This window comes from Salmo salar, chromosome 16 (genome assembly GCF_965601325.2).
Source record: "Salmo salar chromosome 16, fSalSal1, whole genome shotgun sequence".
NCBI classification, from domain to species: Eukaryota; Metazoa; Chordata; class Actinopteri; order Salmoniformes; family Salmonidae; genus Salmo; species Salmo salar.
The window spans coordinates 40,961,607-40,977,314 of NC_138306.1; the positions used below are offsets into that span (position 1 = coordinate 40,961,607).

Here is a 15,708-nt window from a genome sequence, read left to right on the forward strand (position 1 = left end):
TGTGTCCCGTCCCTGCTGCGGCCCCCATTCAGCCACGTCGACAGTCTGCAGCTCATAGCAGGCAGGCCTGCTCGCCCCAAACACTGTGGTACAGACCCCCTCCTCTGCACACAGCTCTCTCTCTCACATCCCTCTCTCCGCTCACAGTGGCGGCGGCACCCGTCTGCAGTACGGGGCCGACGGGACATGGCAGCGACGTTAGTGGCATGCCCCTGCCCTGCGCTGTGAAGTCATATGGCTGAAACTCCTCCAACCAGTGTGCAACCTGGCTCTCTGAAAGACATGAGCCACTGGAGAACAGAGTGGTCAGTCCTCACAGTAAATGGCAGGCCACCCAGGTAGTACATGAAGTGTTGGATGGAAGCCACAACAGCCAAGCGCTCCCGCCGTGTGACACAGTAGCGGTGCTCATGTTTGTCAAATGTTTTGCTGAAGTACGCCACCACTCTCTCCCCCTGTGGGCCAGCACCCCACCCATGCCCACATTGCTCGCGACTGTGTCCAGGATAAAGGGCAAGGTGAGGTCGGGGGGGGGGGGTGAGCACGGGGGCCTCGATCAGTGCACGTTTGAGGGTGTTGAAGGCCTCCTTACACTCCACTGTCCAAGTGAAGGCCTTGTCCTTCGGCTGCAGGTGGTTCAGGGGAGCAGTGACGCTTGAGAAGCCCCATACAAACCTCCTGTAGTACGAGGCCAGGCCCAGGAAGCTCTTCAGCTGCCGCTGGTCAGTGGGGGTGGGCCAGTCTCGGACAGCCCCCACCTTGTCCTCCATGGTGCTGATCCCCTCCTTCCCCACTCAGTGGCCCAAGGAGGACACTTCTCTCCTCATGAAGTGGCACTTCTCGGGTGGACCTTTAGACCGGCGGCAGCCACCTGCTCCAGCACACATCGTAGCGCCACCAGGGCTGACTGGAAGGAGCTGCCATGGGCCAGGATGTCATCGAGGTATACCAGACATTGCTGTCGGGGGATGCCATCCAGCACCCTGTCCATCAAACGCTCAAAAGTAGCTGTAGCGTTGCACAGGCCGAAGCACAGGACCTTGAATTGCCAGTGTCCTTTGTTAGTGGAGAACACAGTTTTGGCTTTGGCCTCTGGGGAGAGGGGCACCTGCCAGTAGCCACTGCGGAGGTCTAGTGAGGAGAACCAGGAGGACCCCTAACCAGGTCCAGCGACTCATCGATACGTGGTATGGGTTGAGTCCTTCCTGGTTACCTCATTCAGTCGCCTGTGTCGATCTCATGCTGCACCAGATGAGTTTGACCTACCTCTTCCTCACTCAGCGCAAAGCTGTCTCTGAATTCAAACAGCAACTGCCACAACGGTTCCGACAGTTCCTCCCCCAGATCTCCCTGACTGCAGACCGTGTCCTCTCTCATCTGGGGTAGCTGGGCTGGGGGGGGGGGGGGGGGCTCACAGAGGGCTGTGTCGTGGAGGTAGCTGGGTGAATGTAACACACAGCCATAGGTGATAGAGGGGCTAGGGAAAAGTCACACACAGATGTGTGGTGGGGGGGGGTGGGGGGGGGGGGGGGGGGCAGCCATGAGTCTCTGCTGCTTTAACTGTTGGAGTAAAGGGTTTGTTGTGTGAATGTGACATTGGGGGGGGGGCATGATGACTACTGACCCTCCCTTGAAGCTCCGTGTGCCACCATTTTAGGTCTAACTGGCAGCTTGTGCTCCTAAGAAAGTCCAACCCCAGGATACAAAGGCCCTGCACAGCCGCCACCCACACAGGATGAGGTACAGTCCTGCCCCCTACTGTCAGTCATTATTCTTTCATGCATGCCAGCTCACCTGTGACTGTGCGGAGCTGCACAGTTGTGGGCTCAAATGGTTTCCAACCTGGCACAATGTCCCACCTCACCAGGGTTAATGTGGACCCAGTGTCCACCAGGGCAGAGCAGGGCACCCCTCTACAGTGACATAACAAAACCCCAACACAGGTCCGGCCCACCACAACAACAGGCTCCATCCACTTGCCCTCGTCTGCTTCTGGAGGACAAGGAGCCTTGCTCCCCTGTCCGTGTCGGTGGGCTCCTCCTGAAGTTGGTGGTAGTTGGGTAAGAGAGCCAGGGGTCCGCACTGCCCCGTCTATGCGGACCAAGAGCCGTTTCCCTGAGCTCTGGGGGACTTGGGGCAAATCCTGCGCAGATGGCCTTGCTGGCCACACCCCCAGCAGACCATGGGACCAGGGGGTGTGTCAGCTAGCTAGCTGGCTAAGTTTTACCCTCCCCCGAACGAACACAGCTGTCTGCGGGTCGCTACAATACTTTAACACTTATTTTTCTTAACTGCATTGTTGGTTAAGGGCTTGTAAGTAAGCATTTCACTGTTAGGTCTACACCTGTTGTATTCGGCGCATGTGACAAATACAATTTGATTCACTATCGTAGGTTGTGGTGACTTTCCTCAGATTGTATCTAAAGGTGTGTTCAATTGGATGAGGCACGTGAAACATTGCATATAGAAATGCATTGTGTAGAACAGACACTTTTCTACATGACTAGAAGCAGGGCGCACAAGGAATATGGTCAGCTGTATTACGTTTCTACCTGCAGGTTTCTGTAACGTTGCACAACATTGAACAATGGCCTGGTGTCATATGTCACAGCAAGGCCGTAAGTGCAGCCTGCTGAGTCATTCCCCTGTGGCCCCGCCCCATACCTGCCAGACAAGAATGGAACGGGACAGGTAGGAGCATGTTGCTGTGAACTCGCTCCCCGCTGTCTCTTAAACAACACCGGGCTGTGTAAGGACATGAAACAGCTGCTTCTGATGTTGTTATCAGACTTCTGTTGAACTTGCTCCTGTTCATTAATGGCAAAGTGGAGAATGCCTGTATTCTGTTGTTGGTTTAACATGTTGTTGGTTTAACATGTTGTAATGGGTTTGATATTTGGTTTTTCAGACACCGGAGATGGAGGAATTAACGATATTTGAGCAGCATACTATAACACTCGGCAAAGTAAGTGTCTCTTGTTGTTTGGTCGGTCAGTGTTTTGATGTTATACTTTCACCTGAAACTAAACAAATTGTACAGTACTTCACTTGCATCAAGGTACACTGAAAGAAATAGCCTACTGAACCACTTAGTAGGAATGGACTTCAAAACTATCAGTTTCAGTGGCGAACTGCAGGAATGAAGAGTAACAAAGACATGCCCTGCTCCCTGTTACTCTAGGTACAGGTCAGGTGACACATTTCAGTGCTGATGGAATGTGCTCACTCACTCTCTCTCTCCCCTTTATCACCCGCCCTCTCTCGTGATGGCAGGATTCCAAGATGGGGTTTGGCTTTGCGATATCAGGAGGCAGAGACCAGCCGAACCCGGACTCTGGGGACACAGCCGTGATAGTTTCAGATGTGGTGCGGAACGGACCCGCTATGGGACGGCTGTTGTAAGTCACCTACACACCATACACCTTTACCCTTCAGGCTAGCCAGAAGATCCAATCCGCTTGCTTACAGCTGCACTAGGGTCAGACAGACTTTCTGGCACTGCAGAGCCAGCTCGAGATATGGCTTGGAAAACCTACCTCAATCCAGGCATGAGAAATGCGTTGTAATCTGAATTGTACCATTATACCAAATGTTACACCAAGATTGGGGGCGAAAAGGGGGGAAAAAATGCCCTTTTCGTCCTCATGCTAGCTAGCAGTAGCCTCAGCAGCCATTATGGAGTGGCACATTGCGTTGAACTACAAAGGAGCTGATTGGCTGATACTGTCATAACAAAAAAACAATACAAGTGACTCCAAAATGTATATAGCATCCGCATTAATGGTAGCATCCTCATTAATGTAGTGTTTAGAAACATTATATTCTTATTTACAGTAAAAGATGCTCCAAAATGACACAATACATTATTTACCATTTATTTCTATTGGGCACAGAATAATCTGAAACACAACCAAAACAAACTGCAAATGCATCCAATAAATTTGCAGTCACACAAGCTTGATGTAGTCATTGCTGTGAATATGGGACCAAATACCTTTTACAACTTTAATACACACAAGTGAATTTGTCCCAAAATGGGGGGGAGACACTATGTACAAAAAGTGCTGTAATTTCTAAACGGTTCACCCAATACGGATGGGTGAACCGTGCTGGAGTACAGAGCCAAAACAACAAAACATTTGTCACTGTCCCAATACTTTTGGAGCTCAGTGTATATAAACACACACACACATACAAACACTTAAAATCGCATGTGTTTGATCCTTAGGAGTGCTTGATTACCTTGTTCTACATCTCATCCCTTTCCAACAGCGTCAGAGATCAGATCGTCATGGTCAATGGAGTGTCAATGGACAATGTCTACTCTACCTTCACCATCCAGAACCTCAAGTCATGTGGCAAAACAGCCAACATAGTGAGTACTGACAAACTTTATGTTCTGTTCTGTTTAGATTTGTTATTCTTGACATCTTCGTAAGATTTGTGAGCAGTTCCAACCCCAGGTTATGGATGTGAGATCATGATTTCAGTACACCAGAAAAAAAGAAATGTAATCTCTTTTTCAGCTGTGTTACTGACTCTCCCCCTCTCAGACAGTGAAGCGTCCTCGTAGGATCCAGCTCCCCGCCAGCACCAGACCATCGCGTGCTGCCTCGTACTCCAACCTGCTGGACCAGGACCCGCCGCAGAGGCCCCGACGCTACTCCGATGGTAGTGACCAGGCCCACAAAGCTGACCGCTACCGCGCCCCCAGCTCCACCCTCGACCGCAACGGGACGGCTCATGCCCTGCCGCTAAGTTCAGGGTACAAACGGCTCCCACAGCAGGCCTTCCCAGAGAAGCCAGTCAAAGCCACCCTGCTGAAGAAGAAACTCACAGACGGTAAGGAGAAACAACAGGAGAGAGAATTTGCGTCGTGTTTATTATGCCACGCCGTAGCAAAAGGTTTCAAAACGTCATCACAGATCTGACATAGATGGGTGAATGCAAGGCTTGCACTATATCAATTTCATGCTGCCTTCCTGTTTCAGAGTATGGACTGAAGTTGGGAAGCCAGATCTTCATCAAACACATGACTGAGACAGGTCTGGCTGCCAAGGAGGGCACTCTGCAGGAGGGAGACCTCATTCTCAAGGTAAGAGAAAGCAGGCTGTTATGATATTTCATCACAAAACATTTGGTTTGTACATAGATTTGATTCTTTACTGAGATCATAAACCAAATGCTTTTGGTATAGTAACAGTGTCTTTTTTTCAATATTTGTCATTGTCGTGTCATTGTATGAAGCCAAGGAGATTTCTGGATTGTGTGACCACACAATTTTTCTACTTCCTGTTCAGATCAATGGGATGACCACCGAGAACCTGTCCCTTCTGGAGACCAAGCACCTGGTGGAGAAGTCCCGGGGAAAGCTGACCATGATGGTCCTGCGAGACGACCGCAAGTTCCTGGTCAGCATCCCAGAAGTGCAGGACAGTGCCTCCAACAGCGAGGAGGACCACAACAGTAGCTCTGAGCTGGAGGGTGAGGGAGAGAGGGTGGAAGTAGTGTATTAGGGGGAGAATGTAGCATCAGCACTGCACCTCATGACGGGGAGGGAGGGAGGGAGGGAGGGAGGGAGGGAGGAGAAAAGTGATTGATGTGAATGTGATGTCAGAAGCAGCTCCTGAACAGCCAGCTGTTCCAGTATGTGGTTTTAATGTCTTTCCTCGATTGTCCTCAGACATTTCAGACCTGGATACAGACATCCCCACTCCCAGAAACAGAGTGTCACGCTCTGCAACTAGAGAACGCCGCACACGCAGGTTACCTCAGCTGAAACATGCTTATTTCACCTATTCTGATCTTCTTATTGAGATGTCTGTACTTAATCCAACATTTTCTTAAGGGAACGGTTCACACATTTTGAATTTTATATTGTTTTCGTGCATCTCCGAGTGATGTTCTATCGATTACCTGGGTCATTTCATGTTTTTGTGTATCTGAGTTACTGTCGTTCAAGCAGGCATAAATCCGTCCGGTATGACTCAGTTGGTAGAGCATGGTGTTTGCAACGCCAGGGTTGTGGGTTCGATTCCCACAGGGGACCAGTACGGGGGAAAAAAATAAATAAATGAAATGTATGCATTGTAAGTCGCTCTGGATAAGAGCGTCTGCTAAATGACTAAAATGTAAAAAAATGACGTAGCACTGAGATCAAGTCTCTCACTACAATGGAAGTTAACAGGAAAACGACTTTTACATCGCGAAAACGTCTATCATACATGTCATATTTTAATACTGGCTGATGTCATAATTTGGGAGGAGATCTTCTCTCGAATAAGTCATTGATCCTATTTTTGCGATATTCCTACCTTGAGAAATGTTTTATTTAACAGAGGGTCTAGCACATTTTTCCTATTGCTCTGCCTCTTTAGTCCAGGGTGCATTGCATGGTTCTGTTGCCAGAGGGGAATCCAATGACTGAAGGAACCTTTAACGTCCCAACCAGCAGACTGTCGACCAATCGCATTCACGTTGTCATGCTGGATCACGTGGTTGCTAAGCTAATCGTCACGCAATCCCTTCTCAACGTCAGTGTGTATGTCGAGACACGTGCCTATTTTCCTCAAATATGGAATGCCGCACTTCCAAAGCAATACTATATTACAGATGGCAGGTTGATTATCTCACATCTCAGAAAAGATGAATGTGTTCAGAATTCCAAATAGTTTGCATAGTCAACTTGCACACAGCTCTGACACACACACTTATCCCAACAGACATGCCACCAGAAAGCATACAGGATTATATAGAGCCCTTATTGCATGGAACTCCTTTCCAATTTATATTGCTCAGATCAACAGCAAACCTGGTTTAAAAAAATGATAAAGCAACACATCACAAAGCCTCTTCCCTATTTGACCTAGATGGTTTGTGTGTATATATTGATATGTAGGTTACATGTACTACATTGACGTAGCATGGGCAACGTTTTCCATCTCCTCAAAAGTATATCTGCCATAGCGAATGTCAGACTCCATTCTGTGAGGCACATCAATCTGCAGGTTGAACATGGTGAGATTGTAGACTCCTAAATTGATAGTGCAGTTTGTTTAGGTGATTTCACAGCTAACTAGTTACTTTACATGCTGATTTTGTCTTTGGTATTATTGTGTAGCTATGTTAGCTTGCTAGCTACCTAGCTAGGTAGTCAGTTACCTCGCCAGCCAGCCCACAGAAAGAGCATTGCATTGTGGATTTTGTAGTCGACTGCAACAGATTTCCACAACGATTTTCCATGTTGCTACCAACCTTATGATAATGCCAAAAATGACATTTGTTCACCAAAAAATATTGTTCTCACATATTAGTGTTATTTAACACTGTTAATTAAAGGGTGGATTTTTCCTTTAAGTGACAAGTCTGCTTTTGACCTCTGTATGACAAGGCATTCTGTCTCTCTGGCTTGTTGCAGAAGAGCTGAGCCTCCTCTAGTAGCTAAGTCGCGTGATCCGTCCCCGGTGCGGTCGACACTGTCCCGGCCTGTTGCTAAAGCCTACCCCTCTCACCGAGGTGAGTCCAGTTCTCAACTCCTCCATAAACATTGGTCCATCCCACTCATGTGTAATCCGTAACCTGTCATATTGACCTGACCTGTGCATTTCAATCCAGCCCCCTCAGAGTCTGAGTCTGACCGTAGTGCATCACCCACTCCTGTCAGGAAGGACAGCCCAGACCACGCCAACAAATACAGGTGGGTTCAACCTCAAATTAGACACATTTGGTTTGATATTGTCTGTGTGTTTGATTGGGGGGTGTTTCTCTCTTGCTGTAGAACTATTTCAGGGCTGTCCACCCTCCCCAACCCCAAAGCCTCACCTGCCGTCTTTGACTGGGCCGCCCCACGTTCCTCCCGTCCCTCCTCCTCCACCTTGAGACCTCGCAAAGGTAAACACCACACGGGCTATAGGGAAATCTCATCAAATGACTGAGTGGATCATGATAATAACATGTTCTCTCTCTCCCTCCCTCTCACTCTCCTTCACGGTCTTTCTCTCTCCTCTTTCACTGTCTCTTGCTCTCCTTCACTGTGTGTGTGTGTGTGTGTGTGTGTGTGTGTGTGTGTGTGTGTGTGTGTGTGTGTGTGTGTGTGTGTGTGTGTGTGTGTGTGTGTGTGTGTGTGTGTGTGTGTGTGTGTAGTGGTGTCCGAGTCGGACTCGGACCGCAGTGCCTCCCCACCCCCCAGAAGAGGAGAGAGTTCCCGAGTCACAGAGGATCACTCCAGATATAGAGTGCTCCCTAACCTGCCCCACCCTAGGACACTGAGAGCCTCACCCATCACCATTCGTCAGGATCCTCCTCGACGGGTCTCCTCTCCTGTCAAAGCCCCACTCCCAGGTCAGTACCTCAAGTTCCACAACAGGAATACCTTGACAGAACATTGTAAGTGCATTGAAACGAAGTAGAAACTTCCACATAATTAGAGCATTACCCCTGTTCTCTCCCCAGACTCTGAATCTGAGTCAGACAGCAGCTCCGGGCCCGCCCACAGCCAGGACTCCCGGAGCAGATACAGGTACAGATGAGGCCCACCCCTACCATCCTACCACCCCAAGTCCCAGCAGGAGCCCCCGGACTGGGGCACTGGGCAGCCGATGCATGCCACCCACCACCTCCTTCCACTCTTGTACTATTATTAATTTACTGTTAAGTTTTCATGAATTGTTTTATTTTTGGTCTGTCGGCCTTGATTGCCGATTACGTTGTACCCCATAATACATGTTGTTCTTGTGCCTCCTGTGAGGCTCTGTTTAACAATAAAATAAAGGTGACTTCCACTGAGCTCGTCTCTCTACTGTACATGTGGTTGAATCTGGTCAAAAAGCAATCAGCAGTACGATCAAATCAACAGAGATTGCCTGTTACCTGACTTAATCTTAAAATGCATTTCAAATGATACATGGCTGGGTTAGCATTCATGGCATGAATAACAGTTTTCGAATTTAACGCAACAATGACGCTAAATTGTCCATATGCTCATGATGTGATTAGCCATGTGAGACAGCTCCCCCAGAGGCCCAAAGGTGAATATATCAGTCTTCTCATCATTATCTATTTTAGCCACGGGTCCCCCTTTCCACACGTAACTGAGTTCTGTTGTCTTCCTCCCTCACTCCCAACCTCCCTCTTCTCTTCCAGAGCCACTCCCTTGGTAGCCATGTTGCCCCAGGTGGAGCCCCCCAAGTGGAAAGCCCCCAGTGTCACAATGAGCAATCCTGCTAAAGGTGTGTGCTTATTGACTTACCTGTATGTGTAACTTATTATTATTATTATTGCTCATGTGTGGTCTGTCTTGTGGTGTGTTTGTTTAGATGTGTTGTTGTTTGTGTCGAACTGCTTTGCTTTATCTTGGCCAGGTCACAGTTGTAAATGAGAACTTGTTCTCAACTAGCCTACCTGGTTAAATAAAGGTGAAATGCAAAAATGTGTGTGTCCATGTCCGCAGGGCGCTCAGGATCAGAGTCGGAGGCAAGTTATGCGTCCGTCCCTCGACGGGAGTCTGTAGACAGTGGAGGCTTTAGCTCCAGGGTATCCAAGAACAGATACAGGTCAGGCTGACAGACACACACCAACCCTTCTATAACATTGGCACACAAACACGTTTAGTCAAAACGGTTTCAATAGTTGACTGCTTCAGTGCACTAGCTTGTCTGAAGATAAAGCCAGGATGCTAGACTGGTTAGTCTACTTATACAAGGAACTGGGTGAACACTTGAAACAACACTGACAAATGCCTTCAGAAAGTATTCACACCCCTTGACATTTTCCACATTTTGTGGGGTTACAACCTGAATTTGAAATGGATTAAAATAAGATTATTTTTTTTGTCACTGGCCTGACATGTCTTGAGTCAATAAGTATTCAAGCCCTTTTGTTATGGCAAGCCTAAATAAGTTCAGGAGTTGAAATGTGCCTAAACAAGTCACATAAGTTGCATGGACTCACTCTGTGTCCAATAATAGCGTTTAACTAACAGTTTTTGAATGACTACCTCGTCTCTGAACCCCACACAGACTTTTTGTGTATTCTTTTATTGTTTACCCCCTGTTTTCTCCCCAATTTCGTGGTATCCAATTGGTAGTTACAGTCTTGTCTCATCGCTGCAACTCCCGTACGGACTCGGGAGAGGTGAAGGTCGAGATCCATGCGTCCTCCAAAACACAACCCAACCAAGCCGCACTGCTTCTTGACACAATGCCCATCCAACCCGGAAGCCAGCCGCACCAATGTGTCAGAGGAAACACTGTATACCTGGCAACCTGGTCAGCGTGCACTGCGCCAGGCCCGCCACAGGAGTTGCTAGTGCCCGATGAGACAAGCATATCCCTGCCAGCCAAACCCTCCCCTAACCCGGACGACACTGGGCCAATTGTGCGCCGGCCTCCCGGTCGCGGCCGGCTACGACAGAGTCTGGACTCGAACCCAGAATCTCTAGTGGCACAGCTAGCACTGCGCCACCCGGGAGGCCCTCACACATAGACTTATCTGTAAGTTCCCTCAGGCGAGCAGTGAAATTCAAACACAGATTCAACCACAAAGACCAGGGAAGACCCCAGCATCTCTACTTGCACATTCATCGTCTGCACATCTACCATTCCAGTGTTTTTAATTGCTATATTGTAATTACTTCTCCACCATGGCCTATTTATTGCCTTACCTCTCCTTATCCTACTTCATTTGCACTCACTGTATATAGACTTTATACTGTATTATTGACTGTGTTTGTTTATTCCATGTGTAACTCTGTTTGTGTCGAACTGCTTTGCTTTATCTTGGCCAGATCGCAGTTGTAAATGAGAACCTGTTCTTAACTAACCTATTTGCCTTGCAAATTAGGGCAACTATTGGCAGATATTGAATATCCCTTTTGAGCATGGTGAAGTTATTAATTACACTTTGGATAGCATATCAATACACCTGCATCCTAACTCAGTTGCCGGAGAGGAAGGAAACTGCTCAGGGATTTCACCATGAGGGCAATGGTGACTTTAAAACAGTTACAGAGTGTAATGGCTGTGATAGGAGAGAACTGAGGATGGACCAACGACATTGTAGTTAGTCCACAATACTAACCTAATTGACAGAGTGAAAAGAAGGAAGCCTGAACAGAATAAAAATATTCCATAACATGCATCCTGTTTGCAACAAGGCGCTAAAGTAATACTGCAAGTAATATGGTAAAGCAATTCACTATTTGTCCTGAATACAAAGTGTTATATTTGATTTGCCCCAAACATAACACATTACTGTTTCACTCTCCATATTTTCAAGCATAGTGGTGGCAGCATCATGTTATGGGTATTCTTGTAATCATTAAGGACTGGGGAGATTTTCAGGGGAAAAAAGACACTGGGAGATGAATTCACCTTTCATCAGGACAATAACCTAAAACACAAGACCAAAATCTAGTGGCAGAGTTACAGTTTTTAATTAAATCTGTGTGAAAGTCTATGGCAAGACTTAAATGGTTGTCTAGCATTGATCATCCAATTTGACAGAGCTTGAAGAATTTAGAAAATAATACATGGGTAAATATTTGGAGCTCTAATTAATCAATTTTGAGTTCCGGCTATATTGCAACAAAATGTGGAATAAGTCAAGGAGTATGAATACTTTCTGAAGGCAGAGGTCAGCAACTAGCCAACAAGGGTTTTTTTTTGGGGTGGGGGGGGGGGTTGTGCACTCAAGTTATTAGTAAATAAATTGACAAGAATTTGGGTAAATGTGATCGTGTCAATGTAATCAGAGTATGACATATTTTCAAATACTACCTCTTTTTGGTCTTACATAGCCTAGTGGTTAGAGCGTTGGACTAGTAGCCTTCATACGTTCATGTACATACTACCTCAATTGGCCCGACCAACCAGTGCTCCCGCACATTGGCTAACCAGGCTATCTGCATTGTGTCCCACCACCCACCAACCCCTCTTTACACTACTGCTACTCTCTGTTCATCATATATGCATAGTCACTTTAACCATATCTACATGTACATACTACCTCAATCAGCCTGACTAACCGGTGTCTGTATAAGCCTTGATACTCTTATTTTCAAATGTCTTTTTACTGTTTTATTTCTTTACTTACCTACACACACTCACACAAACGCATACCTTTTTTTTCTCGCACTATTGGTTAGAGCCTATAAGTAAGGATTTCACTGTAAGGTCTACTACACCTGTTGTATTCAGCGCACGTGACAAATAAACTTTGATTTAACCGAAAGGTTGCGAGATCAAATCCCCAAGCTGACAAGGTAAACTGTTGTTCTGCCCCTGAACAAGGCATTTAACCCACTGTTCCCAGGCCGTCATTGAAAATAAGAATTTGTTCTTAACTGACTTGCCTAGGTAAATAAAGGTAAAATAAAAATTTAAAAAACGTTAAATTTGCTGGGTACATTTTTTTTAAATAATTATGTTCCGGCCCCCCGACCATCCGCTCGAACAAAAATCATCCCACGGCTGAATCTAGTTGCCTACCCCTGAATATTTTATTTTTAAATGTAACCTTTTATTTAACTAGGCAAGTCAGTTAAGAACAAATTCTTATTTACAATGACAGCCTACCTGGGAACAGTGGGTTAACTGCCTTGTTCAGGGGTAGAACGACAGATTTCTACCTTGTCAGCTCAGGGACTCAAGTAGTTGACACAGTAAGGGCATTATATTGAGTGTGATTTCTCTCTCTCTCTCTCCCAGAGCTCTGCTTGAGATAAAGTCTTCTCCAGCTCCAGTAGTGAGACAGGACCCCCCTCGACAAGGCATAACCCCCTCCAGTCCAGTCTCAGGTCAGTGTCCCTCCTGTGAAAGATGAGTACCGTCTAAAAATATGGAATTTTGGGGTTGGAAGTCCTAAGGTCTAAACAAACATGTACAGTGCCTTCAGAAAGAATTCATACCCCTTAACTTATTCCACATTTTGTTGTGTTACAGCCTAAATTCAAAATTGGTCAGATTTTTTTCCCTCACCCATCTTATAAACACAATACCTCATAATGACAAATGTGCTTCTACAAAGTATTAACTGAGAGGTGTGAATACTTATGTAAATTAGATATCTGTATTTCATTTTCAATACGTGAAAAAATAACTTATTTTCACTTTGTCATTATGGAGTTTTGTGTGTAGAATAAGTCAAGGGGTATGAATACTTTCTGAAGGCACCATGTCAAATTTCAATCAAATGTATTTATAAAGCCCTTTCACATCAGTAGATGTCACAGTGTGATACAGAAACTCAGCCTAAAACAGCAAGCAATGCAGAAGTAGAAGCATGGTGGTTAGGAAAAGCACCATTGAAAGACAGGAACCTAGAGTCACCAGGCTCTGAAGGGTGGCCAGTCCTCTTCTGGCTCTGCCGGGTGGAGATTATAAGAGTACCTGGCCATTAAGGCCAGATATGTATCCTGATTCTCTGTTTGCCCTGTTCAGGTTCCTCTGATTCGGACCGTACACCCTCACCCCCAAGGAGGTCTGGGAGTACAGATGTGGAGAGCAACCACAGGTAAAACTCTAGTTTACAGTATCTTCTAGAAACCACTATAGACAACCAGGTAAAGAACAGTTTTAATTAACCACCATTAAAGAAAGCTCCTCTGTGACAAAAGTCACCGTCACTATTCAAGTCAATCTGATCACAAGTGTGTGCTCACTTTCTCTGACCTCTAACTCACTGTAGAAGCATTATTGTGGAAATGTGAGTGAATGGTAATGCATCTCTTCTCTTGTAGTATTCCACACGGAGCCAATGGCAATGTCCGCACTGGGATATCAATGAAGAGCAACCCTCCAGTCTACTGTAAGTACCAACTCTCATATCAGCTCTCCAATGTCCTCTTTATAATGTAAACTCAGCAAAAAAACAAACGTCCCCTTTTCAGGACCCTGTCTTTCAAAGATAATTCGTAAAAATCCAAATAACTTCACAGATCTTCATTGTAAAGGCTTTAAACACTGTTTCCCATGCTTGTTCAATGAACCATAAACAATTCATGCACCTGTGGAATGGTTGTTAAGACACTAACAGCTTACAGACGGTAGGCAATTAAGGTCACAGTTATGAAAACTTAGGACACTAAAGAGGCCTTTACTGACTCTGAAAAACACCAAAAGAAAGATGCCCAGGGTCCCTGCTCATCTGCGTGAATGTGCCTTGGTCATGCTGCAAGGAGGCATGAGGACTGCAGATGTGACCAGGGCAATAAATTGCAATGTCCGTACTGTGAGACGCCAAAGACAGCGCTACAGGGAGACAAGACGGACAGCTGATCGTCCTCGCAGTGGCAGACCACGTGTAACAACACCTGCACAGGATTGGTACATCCGAACATCACACCTGCGGGACAGGTACAGGATGGCAACAACAACTGCCCGAGTTACACCAGGAATGCACAATCCCTCCATCAGTACTCAGACTGTCTGCAATAGGCTGAGAGAGGCTGGACTGAGAGCTTGTAGGCCTGTTGTAAGGCAGGTACTCACCAGACATCACCAGCAACAACGTCGCCTATGGGCACAAACCCACTGTCGCTGGACCAGACAGGACTGGCAAAAAGTGCTCTTCACTGACGAGTCGCAGTTTTCTGTCTCACCAGGGGTGATGGTCGGATTCGTATTTATCGTTGAAGGAATGAGCGTTACACCGAGGCCTGCATTCTGGAGTGGGATCGATTTGGAGGTGGAGGGTCCGTCATGGTCTGGGGCGGTGTGTCACAGCATCATCGGACTGAGCTTGTTGTCATTGCAGGCAATCTCAACGCTGTGCGTTACAGGGAAGACATCCTCCTCCCTCATGTGGTACCCTTCCTGCAGGCTCATCCTGACATGACCCTCCAGCATGACAATGCCACCAGCCATACTACTCGTTCTGTGCGTGATTTCCTGCAAGACAGGAATGTCAGTGTTCTGCCAAGGCCAGCGAAGAGCCTGGATCTCAATCCCATTGAGCACGTCTGGAACCTGTTGGATCGGAGGGTGAGGGCTAGGGCCATTCCCCCCAGAAATGTCCGGGAACTTCAGTTTATCTCAGTTGTTGAATCTTATGTTCATACAAATATTTACACATGTTAAGTTTGCTGAAAATAAACGCAGTTGACAGTGAGAGGACATTTCTTTTTTTGCTGAGTTTATTAGAAACTCTCTGGATGGAAGGTCTTAACTGTTATTTCCATTTCAGCCAAGACAGAGGAACCCCTCTACTCCCTACCCCCAGACTCCGTTCCTACACCTAGCTTGGGGTGAGTTGTTTTATTTATACCCACTACATTAAAGGCATACTGGCGATGAGGCCCTTTTATCTACTTCCCCAGCGTCAGATGAACTCATGGATACCATTTTTGTGTCTCTGTGTCTAGTTTAAAGGAAGTTAGCGGTAGTTTTGCAAGTCAATGCTAACTAGCATTAACGCAATGACTGGAAGTCTATGGGTATCTACTAGCATGCTAGCTGAAACAAATATCATATTTGTCTAAAACAATCATTTAAAACCTTGCTTACATTTGTATTCGATCGCATTTCTTTATTATGCGTGGGAATCCTGTGGAACAGATTTCTAAAATGAAAATTAGTTGGAGTTGATTTGCTGGTGTTTTTAAGTCTTTTATGTCCAACAATAACAAACAAAAAACATTTTTTTGTTTTGCCCAGGCTGCCAGTAGGGATACCCGGCTATAGTCTGTAGCATATAAGACTGGACAATGCTCCT

The 15,708-nt window shown here is 46.4% G+C and overlaps 1 protein-coding gene across 4 annotated transcripts in view; it reads left to right on the plus strand.

Annotated features, from left to right (window-relative positions):
- Positions 1 to 15,708, plus strand: part of LOC106573580 (tight junction protein ZO-3) — a 37,558-nt gene that overhangs the window by 17,179 nt on the left and 4,671 nt on the right. For 2 of the 4 annotated variants that reach the window (XM_014148737.3, XM_014148736.3), the window contains exons 2-19: positions 2,909 to 2,965; positions 3,274 to 3,398; positions 4,273 to 4,375; positions 4,554 to 4,842; positions 4,992 to 5,095; positions 5,301 to 5,484; positions 5,684 to 5,765; positions 7,418 to 7,515; positions 7,615 to 7,696; positions 7,778 to 7,890; positions 8,143 to 8,340; positions 8,452 to 8,518; positions 9,142 to 9,227; positions 9,449 to 9,551; positions 12,705 to 12,793; positions 13,437 to 13,509; positions 13,736 to 13,803; positions 15,181 to 15,241. In XM_014148737.3, the coding sequence (XP_014004212.1) occupies positions 2,918 to 2,965; positions 3,274 to 3,398; positions 4,273 to 4,375; positions 4,554 to 4,842; positions 4,992 to 5,095; positions 5,301 to 5,484; positions 5,684 to 5,765; positions 7,418 to 7,515; positions 7,615 to 7,696; positions 7,778 to 7,890; positions 8,143 to 8,340; positions 8,452 to 8,518; positions 9,142 to 9,227; positions 9,449 to 9,551; positions 12,705 to 12,793; positions 13,437 to 13,509; positions 13,736 to 13,803; positions 15,181 to 15,241 (1,973 nt within the window). In that variant the 5' untranslated portion in view covers positions 2,909 to 2,917. Of the gene's footprint in view, positions 1 to 1,990; positions 2,750 to 2,908; positions 2,966 to 3,273; positions 3,399 to 4,272; positions 4,376 to 4,553; positions 4,843 to 4,991; positions 5,096 to 5,300; positions 5,485 to 5,683; positions 5,766 to 7,417; positions 7,516 to 7,614; positions 7,697 to 7,777; positions 7,891 to 8,142; positions 8,341 to 8,451; positions 8,519 to 9,141; positions 9,228 to 9,448; positions 9,552 to 12,704; positions 12,794 to 13,436; positions 13,510 to 13,735; positions 13,804 to 15,180; positions 15,242 to 15,708 lie in introns of those variants that run through there. The other 2 variants (XM_082962714.1, XM_014148738.3) reach the window with 2 other exon arrangements.